Source organism: Mrakia frigida (assembly GCF_051309035.1).
Source record: "Mrakia frigida strain ATCC 22029 unplaced genomic scaffold BDY24scaffold_23, whole genome shotgun sequence".
Taxonomy (NCBI): Eukaryota; Fungi; Basidiomycota; class Tremellomycetes; order Cystofilobasidiales; family Mrakiaceae; genus Mrakia; species Mrakia frigida.
This window is the reverse complement of record NW_027481258.1, coordinates 24,513-44,595: the sequence shown is the minus strand read 5'-3', so window position 1 is coordinate 44,595 and position 20,083 is coordinate 24,513. Positions and strand designations below refer to the sequence as shown.

Below are 20,083 nucleotides of genomic sequence, written 5' to 3'. Positions count from 1 at the left end.
GCGGGAAAGAATGAGAGGGACGCGGCGGACATCAATATAAAAGTCAAGTCAAAGGGGAGACGAATCTATAGAGCTATAGAGAGTGCAGACGATGGCCTCAGATGTTCTGAAGCAACAACAAGTCTCGTCAGTTTGAAGCCCAAAAGAGAGAGGAGACACAACTCACGGCGTAGGGTCTCCTCTCTCCCTTCTCGAGGTCGACTTCGGAGAATCCGTCGACTGAGAGCTTTCGTCCTCCGAGATGAACGATGTCGAGAGTCGAGACAGTGTCGGTTCCGAAGCTGGCAGCGTTGTCGGTGAGACGCTTTTGCTCTGGTGTAAGACGGGGTAGGGAAGAAGTCAGCCGACAAAGAACGAGACGCGTCGAAGTCGAACGACGTGAGATCGACTCACCCTCAGGCATGATGTCGGCCCACAAGTCCTTCTCCTTTGCGAAAAGAACCTCCCCTCTGACGATTGCAAAGATGGTGAGTGAGAAGAGGATGACGAACAGGGCGCAGATCGAGTAGGTGAAGACGGCGTGGGCCTGAGGGACGAAGAGGGGAGTCGGGTGAGACGCGTCGTAGAACGAGGCCTGGCGACGATATGGACTCACAGTCCAGAAGAGCTGAGACTGAAAGACGTCTCCGAGGGCTCGGAAGGTGACTGTCGAAAGGAGAGTTCGCCGCGTCAGCGAAGTTTAGAGGAAGGGGGAGGATCGAGGAGGAGAATCTGACTCACCGACGAAACCGACATTGGGAAAAGTCAACGCCCAGCAACCGAGGATTTCATTGAGGTGCTTGTGAACCTTGAACCAGTAAGGTATGACTCCGAAGACGAAGAAGAAAAGAGCGAGTCCGAGGAGCATGAGGGATCCCATCACCGCCGTCGCGTAAAAGACTTCCCCAGCCGTCTCTGAAACGAGTCCGAACTGCGGGAGGATCACTCGAGAAGCTTCTCCGAGTTTGATGAGAGCGAGAGCGGTAAATCCAGGAGGTCCACACGCCACGAAAGCTCCGTTAGCTTGGTGGCCTTCGAGAAATCTGAGGGTTGGAACGCAGGTCAGTCAAGAGTGACAGAGAAAGGAGATGTGATCGACGAACCCAGTAGTCATGACTCGGAGGATCTGTGCGACGAGAGAAGGAGTGAATAAGCAACCCGATCACTCGAGAAAGAGAAGCAGGAAAGGAAGAAACGAACGTAGAGAGTCAGATAGAAGAAGGTCACGAAGAAGCCAAGTCCTTGGAAGATCTGTAGACGGGGGAGAGCTGGTCAGTACGGCGTAACGAGAGGAAGAGAAAGGTCAAAGTGACTCACGTAGCCGACTAGGAGGACGTTGATGGCTCGAGGGTCGAGGAGAGGGAAGACGCGAAGGACGTTGATGGCCACGATGCCGACGAGCATCAGAGGAAAGACGAGGAACGCCCAAGCTGGGGTAAAGGTTTTGATCTGGTGAAGAAAGAGCGAAGGGGTCAACGATAGTTGCTGAACAGACGCGTCGAAGGAAGGAGAAGAGCTCACGTCGTGCGATGAGTTGAACCAGATCATGAGCATGGGAATGCAGACCATCAGAGCGAAGGCGATGTAGATCCAAAAGGCGACGTAGACGAACTCGAAGGTGAGATCTGGGGTCAAGACAGAGGAGAAGAAGCGAGGCGAGCAAGTTCGATCAGCAACTTACTCAACGCATGCATCGACGCGTCGAGAGAGGAAAGCGTGAACTCACGACCAGGTACGACGAGGTAGTTGATGATTCCGATAATAATGGTAGCCTGTGAAAGGGAGAAAATGGAGAAGGTCAGCGTCGATCTATTGAAGAGAGAGGGAAAGAGGGACGAAGACGAACGAAGCTCAAAACGATCAAAGGCACGAAAACTCCTTTGACGGGATCCAAAACGAGTCGAACGAACTGCTGTCGGAAGAGGACGAGCTGCAGAAGGAGGATAGTGGAGTTGGTGACGAAGACTGGGTGAGGAAGAGGGAGAAAGAGTGAGCGTGAACATCGAAGAGTCGGAACTCGAACGAAGAAGGATTGATCCCTCACGGATGATGTTGAGGCAGAAGAACACTGTTGGGGAGCAAGATCAGTAGGTGTGACATCATCGATTGAGATCCGTGATTGGTGAGGGGACTTACCGATCTCTGCGGTTACAAAGAAAGGGAATTGAGACGGTCAGCCTTGAGACGACGCGAAGACCGAAGGCGAGGGGAGGGATCTACTGACCGACTTTGGTGAGGAAGTCGGGATGGTTCTTGAGATTCGAAAGAGTGAGGTCTGTAAAAGAGATAAAACAGGAGGTATCAGTTCGAGAGCAGAGGACAAAGAGACGACGTCGCGATCGAAGGAAAGAAAGAGACGAACAGACAGCTCCCGTTCCCATTCCGATGGGGTATCCTGAGCAAAGGATGTAGAATTCAGTAGTCGAAAAATACAAGCTTTTCTAGCTGTGAAGCAGCTCACCTTGGAAGGACCTGAGGAAAAGGAAAACGAAAGAGGTCAGCTCGACAGCGTCGCTCCCTCGACAACGACGACGAACCGGACTCACCACCCATGGATTCTCCTAGCTAGTGCTGAGAGAGCAGGTCCTTCGTACTCCTCCTCCGTTTCGGTATGGTGTGTTGCAGTCATTCGAGTGGATTTGTCGTTGGTTGCTGGGAGAGAGGGAGAGATGAAGCGAAGGCGAATGGAGAAGTGTAGGGACGAGGATAGGTACACGCTGATAAGGGAAGAGGAACCACCGGGGCTGAGGGATACGATAGAAGGAGGGGACAGAAGGAAGACTCTATGGAAGGGAGAAGAGGAGTGAAAACTGAACGAGTGGACGTTGGGTTGTTGTTGGAAGAGCCAGCTCTTGGAAGTTGAAGGGGAACAAGACGATGGAGGTGAAGTGGATCGAAATGGTTTGGCCCCCTCGTTTCCTTAGCACACAGATAAGCGATCGTAGGAAGAGATAGCGGTATCCAGTGCCAAGCATCGAAGGGAACGAGCCTCGAAACGACATGAGGTCGTCGCGTCGCTCAATCGAAGCAGCTGCGACCGCGAGACGAGGAAGGATTTCCTTCGAACAGACTCCTGTCAACTGATGAAAGCTTTATAAACGTTCCAGCTGTTACCAAGATGATTTGCTGAGCAGACTGATGGTCGAACTAAGGGAAGAAGCAGGAAGAGGAGGAGGACAGCAGGTGAGGTCCGAATCTTGCTTGCGCTGTAGGAGGTGGGGTGTTGACCCTCGATACAAGACTCAGACCAGATTGCGTTGAAGGGACCATTCCTTCGAAGAGACGAGAGCTAGTGGTGGACCATTTCGTGCGAGGCGAGGAAGGGAGGGCCTTTGATACCGTCGGGGAGTGAGGATCGAGTGGGGAAGGTCGAAGCTCGCAGAGAGACCGTGGGGGCTCAGATTTCGTCTGATTTTTTTCAGCTGGGTGAAAGGACACCACCAGAGCTCTGCTCTGGATTGGAAGTCGTCGTCGATGGAAGATGTGGCTGAGAACGATGCTGAGGGTTGGGAGAGAGAAAGAACGAAGAGCTCGCGAGCTTCCCTTCCCTTCGTCTCTGGTTTCCCTCAACCCCGACGACCTTCCTTCCTACGGTCCATCCACCTCAGTGTTGCTCCAAAGCAGTATCAGGACCTCGAAAGAATGTTCCCCTCTTCCTGTGATATCTGTGAGTGTCAAGTTCGTTCTTTCTCTCTCCCTCCGCATCGAGCTCACCTCTTCCTCTCCTTCCCTCCCTCATTGCCTCTCTTCCTCACCCATTCTAGGACCATTTGGTGATTCTCTCGTTTTCATCGGAGTGGCTACAGATGCTGTTATATCGCTCTTACTGCTCGGAGCCCTCTTATCCAGCGCTAGAGGGAAGGACGTCAAGAGCGGACGAGGTGAGCTCAACTTCTTCCTCCTCCTCCTCCTCCTCCTCCTCAACTCCCTCGACCTGCTCCACCCATTTTCGAAGGCTTTAACTCCGGTATGAGGACCCTAACTAAGCTCCCTTATCCTTCCTAACAGCTTCGAAACTGCTACGCTCTGGCCTTATCTCCTCTCGAACGTCAACTCTGAAGACGTCTCTTCCCACGTTCGACCTCAGCCTTCCCTCCGAACTCTCCTCCCACAGTCACCTCCGCCTCCACTCGAGCTCCAGCGGCTGTCTTTGTCTCCTCATGATCGTTGCCAAGTCGGCTTGACCTCAAGAACCAAAAACAGGAAGGAGAGAGGGCCAACGAGGTCGAGTCTTCGAGGGTCGTCTCTCGTCCTCCTCGCTCTTCTTTCACCCTTCTCGCAGCTGGTTGGTCGATGTATCTCTCCCGTACAGGTTTATTTGATGGAATTGAGAATCCATCTGATGCACCTTTTTGGGGGCGATCCTTTGCGTTTTGGACGCGTCGGCCGCGGAGGTATTCTTGACGACGCGCTCTGCACTGCTCCCATCTCTCTCTCTTCTCTCGCTGCCTCGAAGCATACATCTCTACGAGATAAAAGCTTGAGCTTGCAGAGAGGACCTTCTCGTATGTCTCTCGGTGTAAAAGTCTGTTGCTGTTCTCCTCCACGAACCTAGAAGCATGGAGTTTGACTTGCCGCGATTCATTTGGCATCGAGGAGGAGGTGACTCGCTTCGATCTTTCTCTCTCTCCTCCTTCCTTGGAGCAATTTTCGCACGACAACCTCGTATGCATTCGCTTGCCCTCTCTGTAACTGAGCTAGCCTTACCAACAAAAAGAAACAGGGACGGGAAAGGGCTATGTCGTTTCGAATCGCGTGCTGCTTAGGGATCCACATGGCTCCTTGAGACCTCGAGGAGTCAACCCTCCTTCCTCCCCAACGTTCACTCCCTCTCTTCCTTCCCTCCCTCCTTCTTCTTTTCCTCTTCTTCGACGTTCGCCCTTTCCTTCTCCCTCTCCTCGCCTTCACTCTCGCAGGACAGGGGGTCCCTTTTTTTTTTATAGAAGGAGAAGGATACTGAAACGGACGGACGACCTTGCGACCTTCGTCTGCCCTCTCTTCTCGTCTCGGCCAACTCTCCGAGGATGCTCTCCCCTCTCTCTCCTCAACCTTCGCTCCCTTCTCCAACGTTCACTCCTCTACCTTCACCTTCCCCTAGCAGTCAAGGTCAACGAGTTCGTACTTCGTCGAGGAGGAACAAGTCGGTTTCCGTTTCGCTTGCCCGGGCCTTCCTCTCGCTCGGCGTCACAGGAGAAGCGACCTCAACCCTCCTCGAGGATTCAGCAGCTGGAGGAAGCGATTCCTCAGGAGGATTCTCGAGGTCGGGAACAGGTTACGGAGATGGAAGCGTCGGAGGAAGCAGCAGTAGATCGAGACGAACAAAGAGAAGGCATCTGGAACTTTCCGAGGGAGATACCATCCAAATCGGTCAACCTATCCCTACAACCTCCTCCTCAGCACCTTTACAAGCAGTCAGATCTTCACCTCTACCCTCCTCTCCACCACCTTCCTCTTCAACCTCAACGTCAACGGAATCAGAACCAGGTCTCAATCGACTCGAGATCGTCCGTCAGCTCGGAACGGGATCGTATGCGGTCGTCTATCTCGTTCGAGAGGTCCTCGACCAACCCACAGGAAGGAAGAGGTCAGACAGTGGGAGTGAGCTCGAGTGGGACATGGAAGGAGAGGACGGGATTGTGGGGTTGGGAACTGGGAAAGGTCGTTGTTACGGAAGGGAGTTTGGTGAGTCTGGAGCTCTCGCTTTCCCTTCTTCTCCTCCTCCTTCCTTCGGGCGTTGTAGGCGGCCAAATCGCGTTTCTGATTCCTTATCTTTCCCCTTCCTGACTTCTGGTTCATCTTCCAAACAGCTCTCAAGTGCTTGAGCAAACAGGATCTCAGCGAGGAGAGTTTAGAAGTCCAGATGTTCGAGGTACGTGTTCCCTCCTTCTCCTCGTGTGGCGACCACCCCAAAACTCGAGATTGACAACGGCTCCCTTCCTTCTCCTCCAATGCGGATGTCTCTCCCTCCAGGCCACGATCCATCAATCCCTCCCTTATCACGCCAACATCGTCACTCTCTACCAAACCCTCCAAACCCCCGAATGGCTCTTCCTCGTCCTCGAACTCTGCCCAGGAGAGGATCTCTTCTACTGGCTCGAACGTTCCAAGCCTCCTCCCACCGCTACCTCCTTCAACTCTTCAGTCATGAGCACCATCAACGGATCGCCTTCCAACGGAACTACCACTCCTCCTTCCCCAGCCCTTTCCGCTCTCAACCCTCACCACGGATCAGCTCCTCACACGTCGCACTTCCCCTTCTCGGCCAACCGATCCCTCGCTCTCTCCATCACACCTCAACCAGGACTCCCTACTCCATCTTCTTCCCTCCTCCTCTCGTCGATCAACACCACCGCCTTCACTCCTCCTACTCCCTCCCTCCTCTCGGCCATCCCAGCTCCTCTCCTCCTCGCTCCTCATCGAGTGAGGTTGATCTCGAGCATGTTCGCTCAGATGTGCGCTGCCGTTCAGGCCTGCCACGACTCGGGAGTCTCCCATCGAGACATCAAGCCGGAGAACATCATCATCACGGAGGAGAAGAGCTGGTCGAAGGGACGAGGGAGAGTGGTTTGCAAGTTGACAGACTTTGGACTTGCTACGACGGAGACGGATTGTGAAGATGTCGAGTGCGGAAGTCGACGTGAGTTTCTCTCCTTTCTCTCGACGACTTCTTTCGAAGCTTCGACTGACCTCTGTTCCTTCCTTCCTTCCAGCTTACATGGCTGTCGAATGTCGAAACAACCTCGGTCCAAGCTACAGACCTCCTCCCGCCGACGTCTGGTCCCTAGGAATCGTTCTGATCAACATGGTTCGTTCCTTCTCTCCCCGTATCGAATCTTCAACTGACTGACACCTCTTCTTTCAGCTCTTCCACAAGAACCCCTGGTCGGATCCCTCTCCCACTTGCGCTCCCTTCCAATCGTTCCGAGCCGACCCCAAAGGCTTCCTCGCCGCCAAGTTCCCTGGAATGGGTCCCGAAGTCGCCTCTTTCCTCGCCGAGAAGGTTCTCGCCTGGGATCCCGAGACGAGAGTCAGTGCTGGAGAGTTTGGGAAGTGGGTTGGAGGACTCGGGTCGATGCTGGGAGGGAACAAGAAGATCGCCTTGCCGACGGGAGGAGGAGGTGGAGGAGGAAGGAAACCACCAGTTCGAACGGCTTTCCACGTCGAGAAGAAAAAGGTCGAGCCCTTCAAGACCACTTCCTCAACCCTCTTCGCCAAATCGCCAGTCCTCCCTCGAGCGTCGTTCGGAGACTCCTTTAACTCGGAGATCCGAACGAGTCCTCCCTCCCTCGTCTCCGCTCTCACCACCTCGGCTCCCACCACCGCTCCTACCACTCCAGTCTTCGCATCCTCCATCCCTACCTCCCCGGATTTCCTCTCCGACTTCGACAAGTCTTCTCCTCCTCCTCTAATCCACTCTCAACCAGCTCTCCTCCCTCTCTCCCCTCCCGCCTTCGGACGACGCGACTCCATCCACACCGAAGCCGCCACGACGGACGCAGAGACCGACGACGCCACGGATTTTAACGAGGACGGAGAGCCATGGTCGAGGAGTGCGTCGGGAACGTCCAAGAGGAAGAAGAGAGGAGCTCGAAAGGGCAAGGCAGCTCTTCTCGCTTCGACAGGATCCGTCGCCGTCGTCGTCGTCCCATCGAGTCCGGTCTCTTCATCGCCTTCCCTCACCATCATCGACGCCGCTCCTCTTCCACCTCCAGCAGCGGCCGAGACTGGTCTCGCAGGACTATCGAGCGGACTCGGAAACCCAGAGATCACCGCTCGAGCTCTCGCCCTCGCCTCCCAAACCCTTGCTCGACAGATCAGCGCCATCCCTCGACCTCCTCGTTCGAACGGCTCCAACGTCTGCCACGCTCCAGCAGGTTACGAGTACCGAGGATCGTCTCCCTACCCTCCTTCCCTTCCCAACGGAGCCAAGTCGCCTTCGGTCCCTTCGTCTCCAGGATCGGGATCGACGACCAGGACGCCTTCTTCGACGAGGAAGTCGACCGAGCTCGAGTCGTTGAGAGCCTTGGCTAGGGAACGGGAGGAGGCAGCAGCGGCGATGGGACTCGGAAAGGAGGCTCTCTCGCCTTGGCCTCGAGGACGACCGTCGGAACGAGATCCCAGTCCAAGCGACAGCATCCCTCGGGAACCGTCTCGTCGTCGAGGACTTTCCCCTTCCAACTCGATCTCCTCCTCCGTCCACTCCAACCAGTCCCACCGCTCACACGCCTCAGGTCATCACGCCAGCGACTCGGCCTCGTGGAGGCAGCCTCCTGGATCTTCGCCTCAGCAATCTCCCAACCCTTCGATGCCCAACCTCCTCGGATCCAACTCAGCACCAGCAGCCCCTACTCGTCGAGACGCCGGATCTGGAGCTGCTCCTGGAACGAGGAGAATCCTCACCGCTCGTCGTCCTAACGAGCTGGTGCCCAATCGAGCCGAGGACCCTTCTCCTGGTCGAGCGAGTGCGAGGACGTCGATCTCCGCTTCTCCTCCCAGCTCCATCTACTCGAGAGCGTCGGACAGCAGTGTTTCGACCTACGCAACGACCGCCAGCTCTTCGGGAAGCTTCCAACCCAACTCCAGTCGAGGATCGAGTCTCGTTTCGGCAGGAGGAACTCCAGTGCAGCCGAAGAGGCAGACGAACGTGAAACGTGAGTCTCTTCCATCTCTCTTCCCTTCCTCTCTCAACAACTGACGCTTCTTTTCCTTCTCACCCTCCTTCAGAGATGTCGGGAGTCCCCTACCAGCTCGATCAGCTCCCTCGACATCAGCACATGACTCGAAGCGGAGAAGTGGTAAGTTCTCAGCCCTTTTCTTCTTCGTCGCGTCGCCTCCCCAACCGAAGCTAACCTTCTCCTTCCCTCTTCTTTCCTTCCAGTCAACCTCGGACGATATCTTCCTCAAACCCAACCCTCCTCGACCTCCCAAAGTCAAGCAACCCAAGTCGGTCGTCCGCCAACAGACCTTCTCCTCGACTCCCAACATCGGTCTCGACCCCATCTTCGAACGTCCCAAGGTCGCCTCCTCGTCCTCCTCTACCACCTCAGGAACCGGCGGAAACGCTCACTGGAGCGGTCCTCCTATCCTTCGACCCGCCGAGTCCACCCTCCCTTCTTCAGCCTCTCGACTTCGTGAAGCTTCGACGAGCACGATCTCAGGATCGCCTTCTCAACGAGTCATCACTCCTCGAAACAGCACCGGAGGAGGACAGGTTGGAAGGTCGAGCAGTCCATCGTCGTCGGCGTCGATCCGATCGGAAGGGAGGTTGGAGAAGGAGAAGGAACGTCCAGCGAAGTTGAAGGGGTTGGGAAGCTCGTTGAGGGCGATGCTCACGAAGAAGTAGATCCAAACCCAAACCACTCAGCATTCCCTCCCTCACCTCATCCCAATCTTCACAAACAAATCTGCCTACCTGCACCTCGTCTCACCTCCTCCTCCCTACATCTCTCTCTCATCTTTGCTTCGCTCGACCTCTCTTTGCCCTTAGCTTTTCCCCTCCCCTCCTCCTCCCTCTCGTCCTTTCTTACGTTTTTTAAACCAAACCTTCTTTCGCAGCAGCATTATCATCTTGTATTTCGTATCTTTCGTTTCCTTTGGTTTTCTCGGTTCTTTCGAAGCAGGGTGTTCGGCGTGAAGAGGAGAGAGAGGAGAAGGGGGACGACGGAGGGTGAAGAGGAGAAGTGTAGGAACGAAGAAGAATAGCAAACGCCAAATTCATGAAACTCTCGTATAGAGAATATACTAGAACGACGTTGGGAAAGAAAAGGGTTGAAGGGAGAGAAGGACTGGGAGGGAAGGGAAGGGGAAAAGCAGAGACAGGAACGAGCTCGACGCGGCCTTCCTTCCCTTTCTTTCATCGTGATTCCATGCGCCATGCATACATGCCGACTGTGCATAGCAGCCTTAAAGTAGAGCGCTTGAGTTTTCAAACAAAATTGAAACGAGAGGCGAACAAAGCGGAGTCAAGAAAGGAAGAAACCGAGAAGACGCGTCGCAAATCTCTGTCTCTCGATCGAAGAACGAACATGGGTGGAAAAGAAAGAACGAAGATCAGTAAACGAGCAACTACTATCATCTTCTAGACAGTCTTCACTCATTCCGTCCCGCCTGCTCCTACGACTTCTTTAGCGACGAACTCGATGGATCCGTCCTCGAGACCGAGCGTCCTCGCTCTCCTCTCCAAACTCTTCCCTCTTCCCATCCTTCAGCTTCGTCCCATCTCCACCACACCCAAACCTAGCTCCACCTTTCACGTCAGAGCTGACCGATCCAACGCTCTGATGGATCATCTTTTTAGAGGAACGACTCACCTTTCCCTCGACCACCAACTCCTCTCTTCGAACTGGAACGCCGAGCTCGGGATGGTTGGTAGCAACGACGAGAGTGTTGAACTTCTTGGCGAACAACTCGTACTCCTCGTCCCTGATGACGATGGATTGCTCCGAGTTGAAGAGCCTCTGTTCGTGGTCGTCCTTCGTCCTGTTCGAGTCCGTCCTGTGTTCTCGGAGCTCTTGGAGGATACCTTTGAGGTGAGCGTTGATGGCTTCCTGACCAGCTTCGAGAGCGTCCAAACGAGCGTCCGATCGAGTAGGAATTTATGTGCGAGAGGAAGGAGAAGGTGGACGGTGGAGGGAACGAAGGAAGGACGTTTCGAATTCAGGGTCGCTTTGTGAAGAGTCGTCTCCATGGTTACCTCTCCAACGTCTCTGTTCGCAGATTCTTTGGCCTTCGAGGGAAGGCTCTCAGTAGTCAAAATCATCCCTTGGGTTGGTGCCAACAAAACTTTTCGTCCTTGGGGAGACAGTCGAAGAAGCAACGCGTGCCTCCCCGACTCGACGCGACGGCCTTCCTTGATCCTTCAAGAAATTTACTATATCTTCAACTGAACGAAGCCAACAACCTAGAACTCGAAGCCCTCCCCACCGAAGATCCTCAGATCAGCACCCACCACAGCCTTCTCAGCGAGATCAGGTCGGTCCTGCAAGAGAAAAGAAAACGAGGTCAGCTCCGGTACGTTCGTCCCTCTCCTCCTCTAGTGGACTCTGGGTCTGACTCACCATAGCAAAGAAAGCCCTCCTCAACGTCGACCAGAGGTTCTGACTCTGATTCACCGCTTCATCCTTCGACAGAAGCTCAGGTCCTCCTCCGTTCTGCTGGGAGGTTTGATGGAGCGAGAGAGCTGTGAGGAGATGTTCGGCTGCTTCGCGGTAGATTCCAATGTTGAGGCCTGACGGACCAAACGAGCGACGTTAGGACGAACGAATTGAGGGAAAAGAAGAAAAGGTCAGCAACGAGAAGAGAAAGGAAAGAAAATGAGCAAGGAGACGTACACGAAACGCCCAAGTTGTAGATCGATCTCGTGTAGGTAGGGTTGAGATCGAGAGCTCGTCGATAAGCGTCAATGGCTTCTTCGGGTCGACCTCCGTTGGCGAGGGTGGCTCCACTGCGAGGAACGAGAACGAAATCGAACCAAAGGTCAGCTTCGAGACGCGTCGAAGGAGAGGCGAGGGAAAGAGCGTACAGTCGGTTCCAGAGGAGGAAGTCCTGTTCGAGAGAGCGATGAAACGTCAGCTTTTCAAGTAAGAGAGAACAGGGCAAGTCGAGAACAGCAACGAACTTCAGGCGTAACACTCAAAGCAGCACTCCAGCAATCAGCGGAAAGCTCGAACTCTCCGTTGCCTGATTCAAACCACCAAACGAGATCAGCTTCCTCTCCTCTTCCCCAGCCTCTCTACTCTTCCACCACCCATCAGCACTCACTATAGTACAACAATCCCAGCGCCATCTGCGTCCCCGGATCCACCCTCCCTTCTCCTTGCTGCTCCCTCGCCGCGTTGAGGAAACACTCCGTCAGGAGTCCGTGGATGGCCCAAGGGTTGGTTTGGTTCGATCCTCCGAGGGTGGGAGGGAGAGGTTTGGCGTGTTTGGGGTGGAGAAGGGAGAGGTGTCGGTGGAGAGTGAGGTAGGCGGCTTGGTCGTAGGATTCGTTGGTGTAGGAGATGGCGAGGGACTGGGACGAGACGATGAGGAGAGGAGAGGAGAGGAGGAAAGAGGTTAGTGGTCGTTTCATTCGAGATCGTGAACAACTAGAAGGAAAGTAAAGCTCGAGGGGCTCACCATCAAAGCTTCTCCCATCCCAACGCTGACCGCTTCTCCTCCGCTCCCGTCCCCAGCCTTCTCCCTGATCCTCTCATAAACCCTCACACTCTCCTCCAAAGCTCTCGTCCCAGCCAACTCCTTCTCATCCTGAGTCTGAGTATCTCCCAACTCCTTCCAAGCAGCTGCTTCCTCGAGCGTGTCCCGAGGCATGGTGGCGGATTGAAGGGCGGCTTCGAGAGCGAGAGCTTTGTCGGAGAGGGAGGCGAGCGAGTTGGACATGGAGTGAGCGTGAGCGAGAGGGTTGGGGTGGGTGAGGTAAGGGTTGGTGTTTTCTGCGAGCGAAAGAAGGGATGAGTGAAGGAAGAGGGGAGAAGTATGTGAGTTCGAGAGAAAAGGGACGCGTGTCCAACTTCGACTCACCGAAAGTGTACGTTCCCAATCGAGGGAAGCCCGTATCATCTGTGGTCCCAAGGACATCGTCTCCCATCTCCTCCTCGTACCGCCTAGCCTGATCGGCTTCGAGCTCCTCGTAGGCGGAAGCGACGTCCCCTGAAGCGAACTGAGAGAACTCGGCTTCCCACGAACGGAGGTCTCCCTCTCCGTCGGCGTCGAGAGCCTTGTCTCCTTGGTGGGATTGCCAGATTCTGCGAGCGCACGAAGTCAAAGGTCAGCTTTAGATTGGCTGCTAAAGGAGAGGAAACGGAGATGGAACTCACTCCTCCAGCTCGTCGACGACCTTTGCCTTCAGCTCCTCCTCTTCGACGACCTCTGCTGGCTTCTCCGTCCCCTCCTTCGACGCTTCCTTGGCCACCTCAGCGTACTGATCGAACTGACTCTCCCAGGAGACTTCTCGACCTTTTCCCTTGTCGATTCCTCCCTGTTGAAGCTGAGGTTGAGGCATGAAGCCTGCGTTTCCGCCCATCATCCCTCCCATCCCCATCGCTCCTCCTCCGAATCGACCTGCTCCTCCTCCAAACTGCTGGTACGACGAGGGTTGCTGGAACTGTTGCTGGTGATGGTGCTGTTGTTGTTGAGGTTGAGCTGATTCCCAAGCTGCTTGGAACTGAGGATCCGAGTGCTGCTGATGTTGAAGAGGAGAGGGCTGAGCGGCTGATGGATGGATGGACGAGAAGCGACGACGGTCAGCGTGATTTCTGGAATACATATATATATATACGAGAGAAAGGATATTACCTCTGTTCCAACCCTCCTCCATTCCCTGGTTCTGCCACGGCCCTCCTTGTCGCTGTTGATGTTGATTCTGTTGGGTGATCTCCTCGATCCAAGCGTTCGGATGATGCTGATGGTGAGCTGCTGGGGAAGGGATTCTCTGGTTCTGATTTCCTGCTAGAGCGTGTTGGAGAGAAGCTAAGTCGAACGGTTGTGGAGAAGAACGAGGTTGACCGAGGTGTTGAAGAGGTCGAGAGGAGGAGGACGAGGAGGCCGAGGAGGAGGAAGGGAGTTGTCGAAGCTCAACGAACGAAACCCAACGAAACAAAGTCAGCTCAAGGAAAGTATAAAGACGAGAAGAGAGAAACGATGTAAAGCTCACTTGAGAGGAAGAAGAAGATCCTCCTTGTTGAACGAATCGATCCTGAAAGAATCAAAGAAAGAAGGGAGGGGAACGAGGTCAGCTTCGTCCTCCTTGCTTACTCCTTCCCTCCCCCTGCTCACCCTCTGTAAACTGTTATCAACAGCTGAAGTCTTGGAAAGTTGAGCCAGAGGATTAACAGGTCCACAATCCGCAGGGCCGTTAAGGAAGGACATCGTTGATGTTGCTTGAGGAGGTGGTGAAGGGTGCAAAGGAAGGAAAGGATGCAAGGATGAAATCGGGCTTCTACCCGAGCGTCCGGTTACTACATCGAGAGCCGGTGAGCATCTCTTTGTAGAAGCATATAATCCATGTGTGCAAGCATTAATCGTAGAGTATCATAAAGCGAGAGAGAGAGAAGTGCTAAAAACAAGAACGAAATCGATGCGGAAAACAGTGAAGGATGCGACGCGCGACTCTCTCTCGTCTCTCAAAGTCCCCTCAACCAAGGAACCTTCCCCACCAACTCATCCAACCTCTTTTCCACCTCATCCAAAGCATCCATCATCCTCTGCCTCTGACGCTCCAGCTTCTCGAGCTTCTCGTTCCTTCTTCCCTCCTCGACAAACCCCGTCGACGGCGCGTCCTTCTCCCTCCTCGTCCTCCCGCTCCCACTCTTCTTCAGAGGCAGCGAGCTCGAAGACGACTTCTTCTCCAACTGATCAGGCTTCTTCACTGTCGTCTCCTTTTCCTTCTCCTTCTCGAAGTCCAACCTCCTCGACCCCGAACGCTCCCTCGACCTTCTCTCCCTCTCCCGCTCCCGCTCCCCTCCCTCCTCCGTGCCTCCTCTCCCTGCTCCGCCCTCGTCGAACACACCTCCACCACCTCCGGAAGCTCGACTCCCAGGCCTCGAGGACCCTGCTCTCGGGAACAGCCCTCCCAACCCTCCACTAGCAGGCGTAGGCGTAGCAGCTCCCGCTCCTCCCCGACCTCCTCCCGCTCTTCCTCCTCCTCCTCCTCCTCCTCCCCCCGATGCACCACTCCCTCCTCCTCCAAGATTCGACTGATCTCCTCCTTCCCACTTTCTCAAAACCAGCAACCTCGGTTTCCTGCCACTCTCCAACACCCTCTTCCGAGCGCTCATCCCTACGCAATCCACCATCTGCTGCAACGCTCTCGTTTCCGACAGGTCTGGACGAGTGGACCGACGAGCGGTGGAAGGAGGAGGTTGGCGTTGAGTGGGAGGGTGAGAGTGGTAAGAGGAGAGTTGGCGAAGAGGAGTTTCGTACGAGGCTGAGGTTGTGGTTGTGGCGGAGGTTCGATGAGGAGTAGCGACGTAGTAGGAGTTGGGATTGGAGGAGGTGGTGGGTGGGAGGCTGATAGGGGACGCGAAAAACGAAGCGGGCTGGGTGTTGGTGTTGAAGGTCGGGAGAGGGAAGGAAGAAGGGAGAGCGTTGAGTCGAGGGGAGTCGAACGCGTCCTCGGTGGGTCCCCAGGTGAAGCCCTCGAACTCGACCAGTTGTGCGTCGTCGTTCCCGATTCCGTCATCAGAGGAGTCCCGGGGATGGTAGCTTTGAGAGTGGAAGGGGGAGGATTTGGAGTGGAGGATGGAGAGACCTGGGCTCGAGACGAAGAAGTCGGAGAAGGCGAAGGCGTCTCCGTTCTTCTCGTTGTCGGTGGGGACCTGGGATAGCTGAGGAGGGTCAAGAGGAGCTGGTGGTGGGAGTAGGAGGGTTGAAGGCGGTGGTTCTGCGGTTGGGAAGGAAGGCGAACACAGAGGTGTTAGCCGAAGGAGTTGAGACGGTCGAAGGACAGAGGAAAGAGACGTCGACGAACCTGGGCACGAAGCATCCCACGAGCAACTCCGATACCAAGGATGAGAGATGATCTGGTGGCCTCCATCACGACCGTATCGAACGGCTTGATCGCTGAGAAGTCTGCGAGTGAGAACCGACGGGGCGAAGGACCGAGTCAGTCGCGTCTCGGGAAGAAGGAGATCGTGTCGAAGGAGCTCACCCTCTCAAGAAATCCTTAAGATCTTCGGACGCATCGATTGATGAAGGAAATTGAAGACTGGTCTGATGAGCGAGAAGAAGATCGAAGGTCAGCTCGTGCACGTCGAGGAGAGAAAGGGAACGAGGCGCGTCGACGAACCTCAAAGTTGACGATCCTCCAATACGTGTCCCCGATCGTTTCAGCGAAGAAGGGAGCTTCTCCAAATACGAGCTCACTACGGAAGAGTAAGACACGTCGGTCATAACAGTCAGTACCGAAGCGAAGAGGCGAGAGACGAGAAACACGAAGACTCACTAGATGACCACTCCCATCGACCACCAATCCACTCCAACTCCGTATCCCTCCTCTTCCTCGTCCGTAGGTCTCACAGTCCGATCCTCATCTTCCTCCTCAGCTTGAACCAAAGCCTCCTCGCTGCTCTCCAGCACCTCAGGAGCGATATAATCCGGCGTCCCAACCGGCCAGAGACAGTCCCTCCTCGCCAGCTTCGTCCCTCCTTCCTTCAACACCTTCGCAGCGGATCCGAAGTCGGTCAACAGCACTCTCGGCGACTGTCCTTCTCGAGCGTCGACGAGGAGGTTATGAGGCTTGACGTCTCGATGAGCCCAACCTTGATCGTGAATCCAAGCGAGGGCTGAGACGATTCCGAGCGACCAGAACCGAACGTCCTCCTCCGAGAGACCTGATGGCGAGTTTGGTTTTGGAGGTAGGGAGGAGAGGAGATCCCAGAGAGTTCCGTTTGGGATGTAGTCTAGGACGAGATGCAGGGCGAAGGGAGATTGGAACGAGGCGAGGAGGTGGGGCGTGTGGGAGGAGGCGGTGAGGAGCGAGAGGGTGTGGAGAGTTCGTTCCGTAAGGGGAGAGACGTGCTGGAAGAAGATAGGATGTAAAGAAGAGAGTCAGAGTGTTGTTTCAGAGGTGCGAGATTTGCACCGAACTCTTGGCTGGGTCGAAAGGACGAGGGGAGAGACGACGGACCTGACGAGCTCGACGAACGACGGCCTTCTGCATCGTCTTCAAGCAGTAGACTCGACCATCGAGGTTGCACTTGACGAGATCGACCTGGAAGACAATAAGATTGAAGTGTGAGCCCGAGAGATCCATACGGGAGGTACTAAATGAGCTTAGAAGAGAAGGAGTGAAGCTGGAAGGCGAAACAGCTGAACAGCGAAAGCGAAGGAGGAGGAGGCCTTACCGATCCAAACTGACCGTCAGCGACGTGAGCGACAGCGAGAAAGTCGTTCGTAGTGACCTTGAGCTGCTCCAGATCTGATGAGGAGGTTGAAGAAGGACGAACGATGAGCTCTGAGGTTGTGAGAGGCAAGAGAGAGGAAGGGAGGGAAGGAAGGAAGGAGAGGAGGTGAGCTCGACTGACCTTGCTTGAGCGTCCCCTTAGCGTTCTCGATTCCTTTGCCTACTGAATCCTCGTCTTCGATGTTGATGTTGTCCTCCTGCAGAGCGTGAGTGAGCTTTCGTCTTCTTCTCGGCCAAATTGAGGACATGGCTGTCTGTGGAGAGAGAAAGCACTCGCCTCGGTCTTCGACAAATCACGAGCTCGGATCCTCTCCTTCTCCTTCTTCCTCTGTTCAAGTAGCCGGATCGTTTGTTTCGTACCCAACCACCACGACGACGCCCTCTTCACCATGTTCTCCCTTCTCCGATCTTCCTCTTCTCGAGTTTCCATCAACCCATCCAGAAGGTCGCTCTCGTCGCTCGTCTTTCTCGAGCACAAACGAGGCGAGATCAGTCCAGCTTCCCTCTCAGCCGTCACAGCTGCTGGAACAGTAGGAGGAGAGGTCAGTCTCGCTCGGATCGACTCTTCCGCTTGCTATGTATACTGACTACTCTTCCTTACAGGTCTCTGGTCTCGTAACTGGAAGTGCAGAGGACGTAAAGGCGATCGTCGAGAAGGCAAAGAGGTCAGCTCCCTTTCCCTCCTTCCTTTCCCTTTCTTAAGCTCACCTTCTCTCAATATTTAAACACTGTAGCATCGCTGGACTCAAGACTCTCTACTCCTCGTCGTCACCAGCGTACGAGCACAGTCTCGCTGAATGTACGTTCAGATCTCATCGCTCTCTCTCTCTCTTCGCTTCTTCCTGGACCTTTCCTCTCGAGCTCGTCTCTGATCTCGACCTTCCTCTCCCACTCAGCCCTTGCTCCTCTTCTCGCCTCTCTCGCACCTTCCAAGAAGTTCACCCATCTCATCGGAGCTCACTCTGCCGTCGGAAAGGATACCTTCCCTCGAGTCTCAGCTCTGTCAGTCCCTCCTCCATCCGACCCTCCCCCCTCTGCTCTTCGGCCGATCCTTCGTTCTTGTTCTGACCTCCCTTCGCCCCCTCTACTCTCAGGCTGGACACTACCATGATCTCGGACGTCACCAAGATCGAGGCTGAGGGATCCGAGTTCGTCAGGCCGATCTGTGAGTGTTCTCTCTCGAGATCGAAGCAAAGGAAGGAAGGAGCGAGCGAGCTCACACTCTTCCCTTCTCGGGCTTCTTCGCTACTCGTTCTTTCACTGGAACAGACGCTGGAAACATCATTTCTCACGTTCGATCCAAGGAGCCTTTCAAGATTCTTACCGTTCGAGCTACTGCTTTCGACAAGGCTGCTGCTACTGGAGGATCAGCCGAGGTCGAGGTTGTTGAGCCCGTCGAGGCCCCTGGTGAGTCTTGTTCTCGCTCTCTCTCTTGCTTCTTCAGCCAGGCTATCCCAGCTGGGTCGATCTACCTTCGATTCCTGCGTCTGATCACAATCATCCTCCTTTCGTTCTAACAGCTCCCGTCTCGTACGTCTCGACAAGCGAGACGATCTCTGCTCGTCCCGATCTCGGTTCGGCTGGAAAGGTCGTGTCGGGTGGACGAGCGTTGAAGAACAAGGAGACTTTCGCTGAGATTATGGAGCCTCTGGCTGATGCACTGGGAGCTGGTGAGTCTGACACTCCTCCATCTTCGTTGCGTTCTGAAGCAACGATCTGACGCGTTTCTCGTCTTTCGCCTCGTCTCGTCTCTTTCTTTCTTCTCCAGCCATCGGAGCCTCTCGAGCCGCCGTCGACGCTGGATACGCCGACAACAACTTGCAGGTCGGACAGACTGGAAAGGTACTGCTGTTTCCTTGCGTTGCCTTCGAAAGAGGATCGAGACTGACGAGATCTGTCCTCTCCTCTCCCCAGGTCGTTGCACCCGAGCTCTACCTCGCCATCGGAATCTCGGGTGCTATTCAGCATCTCGCTGGAATGAAGGAGTCCAAGCTGATCGTTGCTATCAACAAGGTGCGTGTCTCCTACTTCACCCTTCGTCAAAGAGAAGACTCATCTGACCTCGACTCGGATTCGCCTCGGTCTTCTCTTTTTTTCGTTCAACCAACAGGACGCCGACGCCCCCATCTTCCAGGTCGGTCTCTCCTCTTTTCCCTCGACTCTATCTCCGATTCCCACCTTCGCATATGTGGTGATACGGAAGCTGACTCTATCTCTGCTCTTTTTCTTCTCTCATTCGACCGCGTCAGATCGCCGACGTCGGACTCGTTGCGGATCTGTACGAGGCCGTTCCTGCTTTGACCAAGGCTTTGGCGAAGTGAGATGGGACTAGGTTCTAGACGTGGTATATAGTAGATATGTAAGATGAGCTCGTAACGATCTTCTTCGACGTGTAGGACGGTTCGTGTGGGAAAAAAGGAGGAGTTCCTCTTGCTGAGCCTGACAACTTTGAGGGCGCTTCGAAAGCAGCTACTCTCTCGTTGCGCAAACAAGTCTCTAGTTGTATACCATTATTGTGTTGTCGAAAAAGCTCACAATCGATCCGGTTCTGTATGGAGGAGGAAACCGACAGTCGACGCGATCATTTCCCCTTGGCTTCGACGCCTCCTGCATGGATCTTCTCCGTCCATCTTCCTCTCCAACTAGCTGTCAGACGTCTAGCTGAATCCTCAATCACCCTCCATACTTATCCGAGGCTCAATTTCTGTTCTCGATCAAGAAGACGAGGCGACTCTCAAATTGTCGACTCGAACAAGAAGGCACGGACCGACCCCTCCATCGCTTCCTCCTATCAGATTCTATCAGCTTCCTACGTCCTAGGAGGTAATCCATCATCCTTCGTTTTTCAGTCTTCGAGAGAACGAGGAATCGAATTGAAGCCCAGACGAAGATCGAGTGAAGTGCTGCTGAGACGTGTCGTCTGGTTTCAACCCTCCTTCTTCTCGCCTTCGGCTCCATTGAGTCGTCTTCCTCTGAAAACTAGTCCGTTTCCGAACTCGCTTTTGATATGACTGCCCAGCCATCTTCTTGTTGCGAACGATGCCTCAGCAGAACGGTGGTCCTGATCAAACTGCTGTCAGACTCAACAACGCTGCCCGATCAAACTCGTTTGAGATCTCGAGCGACGGCTCGTCGGATCATGTCAGAACAAACAAAGTGCTTAGATCTCTACGCACATACTTAAATGCTAAGCGTTCCGCCACA

General features: G+C 54.6%; 5 protein-coding genes across 5 annotated transcripts; 2 read left to right on the top strand and 3 right to left on the bottom strand.

Annotated features, from left to right (window-relative positions):
- Positions 1-12: 12 nt before the first annotated feature.
- Positions 13-2,473, bottom strand: BDY24DRAFT_120569 (tellurite-resistance/dicarboxylate transporter family protein). The gene is made up of 16 exons (XM_076635934.1): positions 2,441-2,473; positions 2,342-2,374; positions 2,204-2,254; positions 2,116-2,121; positions 2,024-2,047; positions 1,826-1,944; positions 1,706-1,751; positions 1,501-1,604; positions 1,297-1,428; positions 1,180-1,230; positions 1,083-1,105; positions 721-1,022; positions 596-645; positions 394-526; positions 167-312; positions 13-106 (listed from the first exon to the last, which is right to left on the bottom strand). The coding sequence occupies exons 2-16, from the start codon at positions 2,358-2,360 to the stop codon at positions 98-100; spliced, it is 1,215 nt and encodes a 404-aa protein (XP_076494914.1). The 5' UTR covers positions 2,361-2,374; positions 2,441-2,473; the 3' UTR covers positions 13-97.
- Positions 2,474-4,792: 2,319 nt separating this feature from the next.
- Positions 4,793-8,904, top strand: BDY24DRAFT_120511 (uncharacterized protein). The gene is made up of 5 exons (XM_076635933.1): positions 4,793-5,661; positions 5,787-5,848; positions 5,950-6,616; positions 6,690-6,784; positions 6,842-8,904. The coding sequence occupies exons 1-5, from the start codon at positions 5,004-5,006 to the stop codon at positions 8,672-8,674; spliced, it is 3,315 nt and encodes a 1,104-aa protein (XP_076494913.1). The 5' UTR covers positions 4,793-5,003; the 3' UTR covers positions 8,675-8,904.
- A 1,930-nt stretch (positions 8,905-10,834) lies between these two features.
- On the bottom strand, positions 10,835-13,893 carry BDY24DRAFT_394707 (tetratricopeptide repeat protein). Its single transcript, XM_076641213.1, has 12 exons — positions 13,753-13,893; positions 13,631-13,672; positions 13,273-13,549; positions 12,795-13,188; positions 12,499-12,722; positions 12,097-12,410; positions 11,740-11,989; positions 11,597-11,658; positions 11,501-11,523; positions 11,310-11,422; positions 11,037-11,206; positions 10,835-10,957 (listed from the first exon to the last, which is right to left on the bottom strand). Exons 1-12 carry the CDS (start codon positions 13,843-13,845, stop codon positions 10,880-10,882), a joined length of 2,040 nt encoding a protein of 679 aa, XP_076494912.1. The 5' UTR covers positions 13,846-13,893; the 3' UTR covers positions 10,835-10,879.
- An 83-nt stretch (positions 13,894-13,976) lies between these two features.
- On the bottom strand, positions 13,977-17,130 carry BDY24DRAFT_442788 (kinase-like domain-containing protein; the record flags this gene model as incomplete). The annotated part of the gene is made up of 8 exons (XM_076644715.1): positions 13,977-15,358; positions 15,446-15,546; positions 15,626-15,687; positions 15,764-15,839; positions 15,920-16,494; positions 16,604-16,687; positions 16,821-16,894; positions 17,001-17,130. 8 exons carry the CDS (start codon positions 17,125-17,127, stop codon positions 14,100-14,102), a joined length of 2,358 nt encoding a protein of 785 aa, XP_076494911.1. The 3' UTR covers positions 13,977-14,099.
- Positions 17,131-17,268: 138 nt separating this feature from the next.
- On the top strand, positions 17,269-19,200 carry AIM45 (Aim45p; the record flags this gene model as incomplete). Its single annotated transcript, XM_076642755.1, has 11 exons — positions 17,269-17,421; positions 17,483-17,544; positions 17,614-17,678; positions 17,776-17,881; positions 17,974-18,044; positions 18,149-18,286; positions 18,400-18,549; positions 18,648-18,721; positions 18,794-18,892; positions 18,990-19,013; positions 19,129-19,200. 11 exons carry the CDS (start codon positions 17,269-17,271, stop codon positions 19,198-19,200), a joined length of 1,014 nt encoding a protein of 337 aa, XP_076494910.1.
- Between the last annotated feature and the right edge of the window lie 883 nt (positions 19,201-20,083).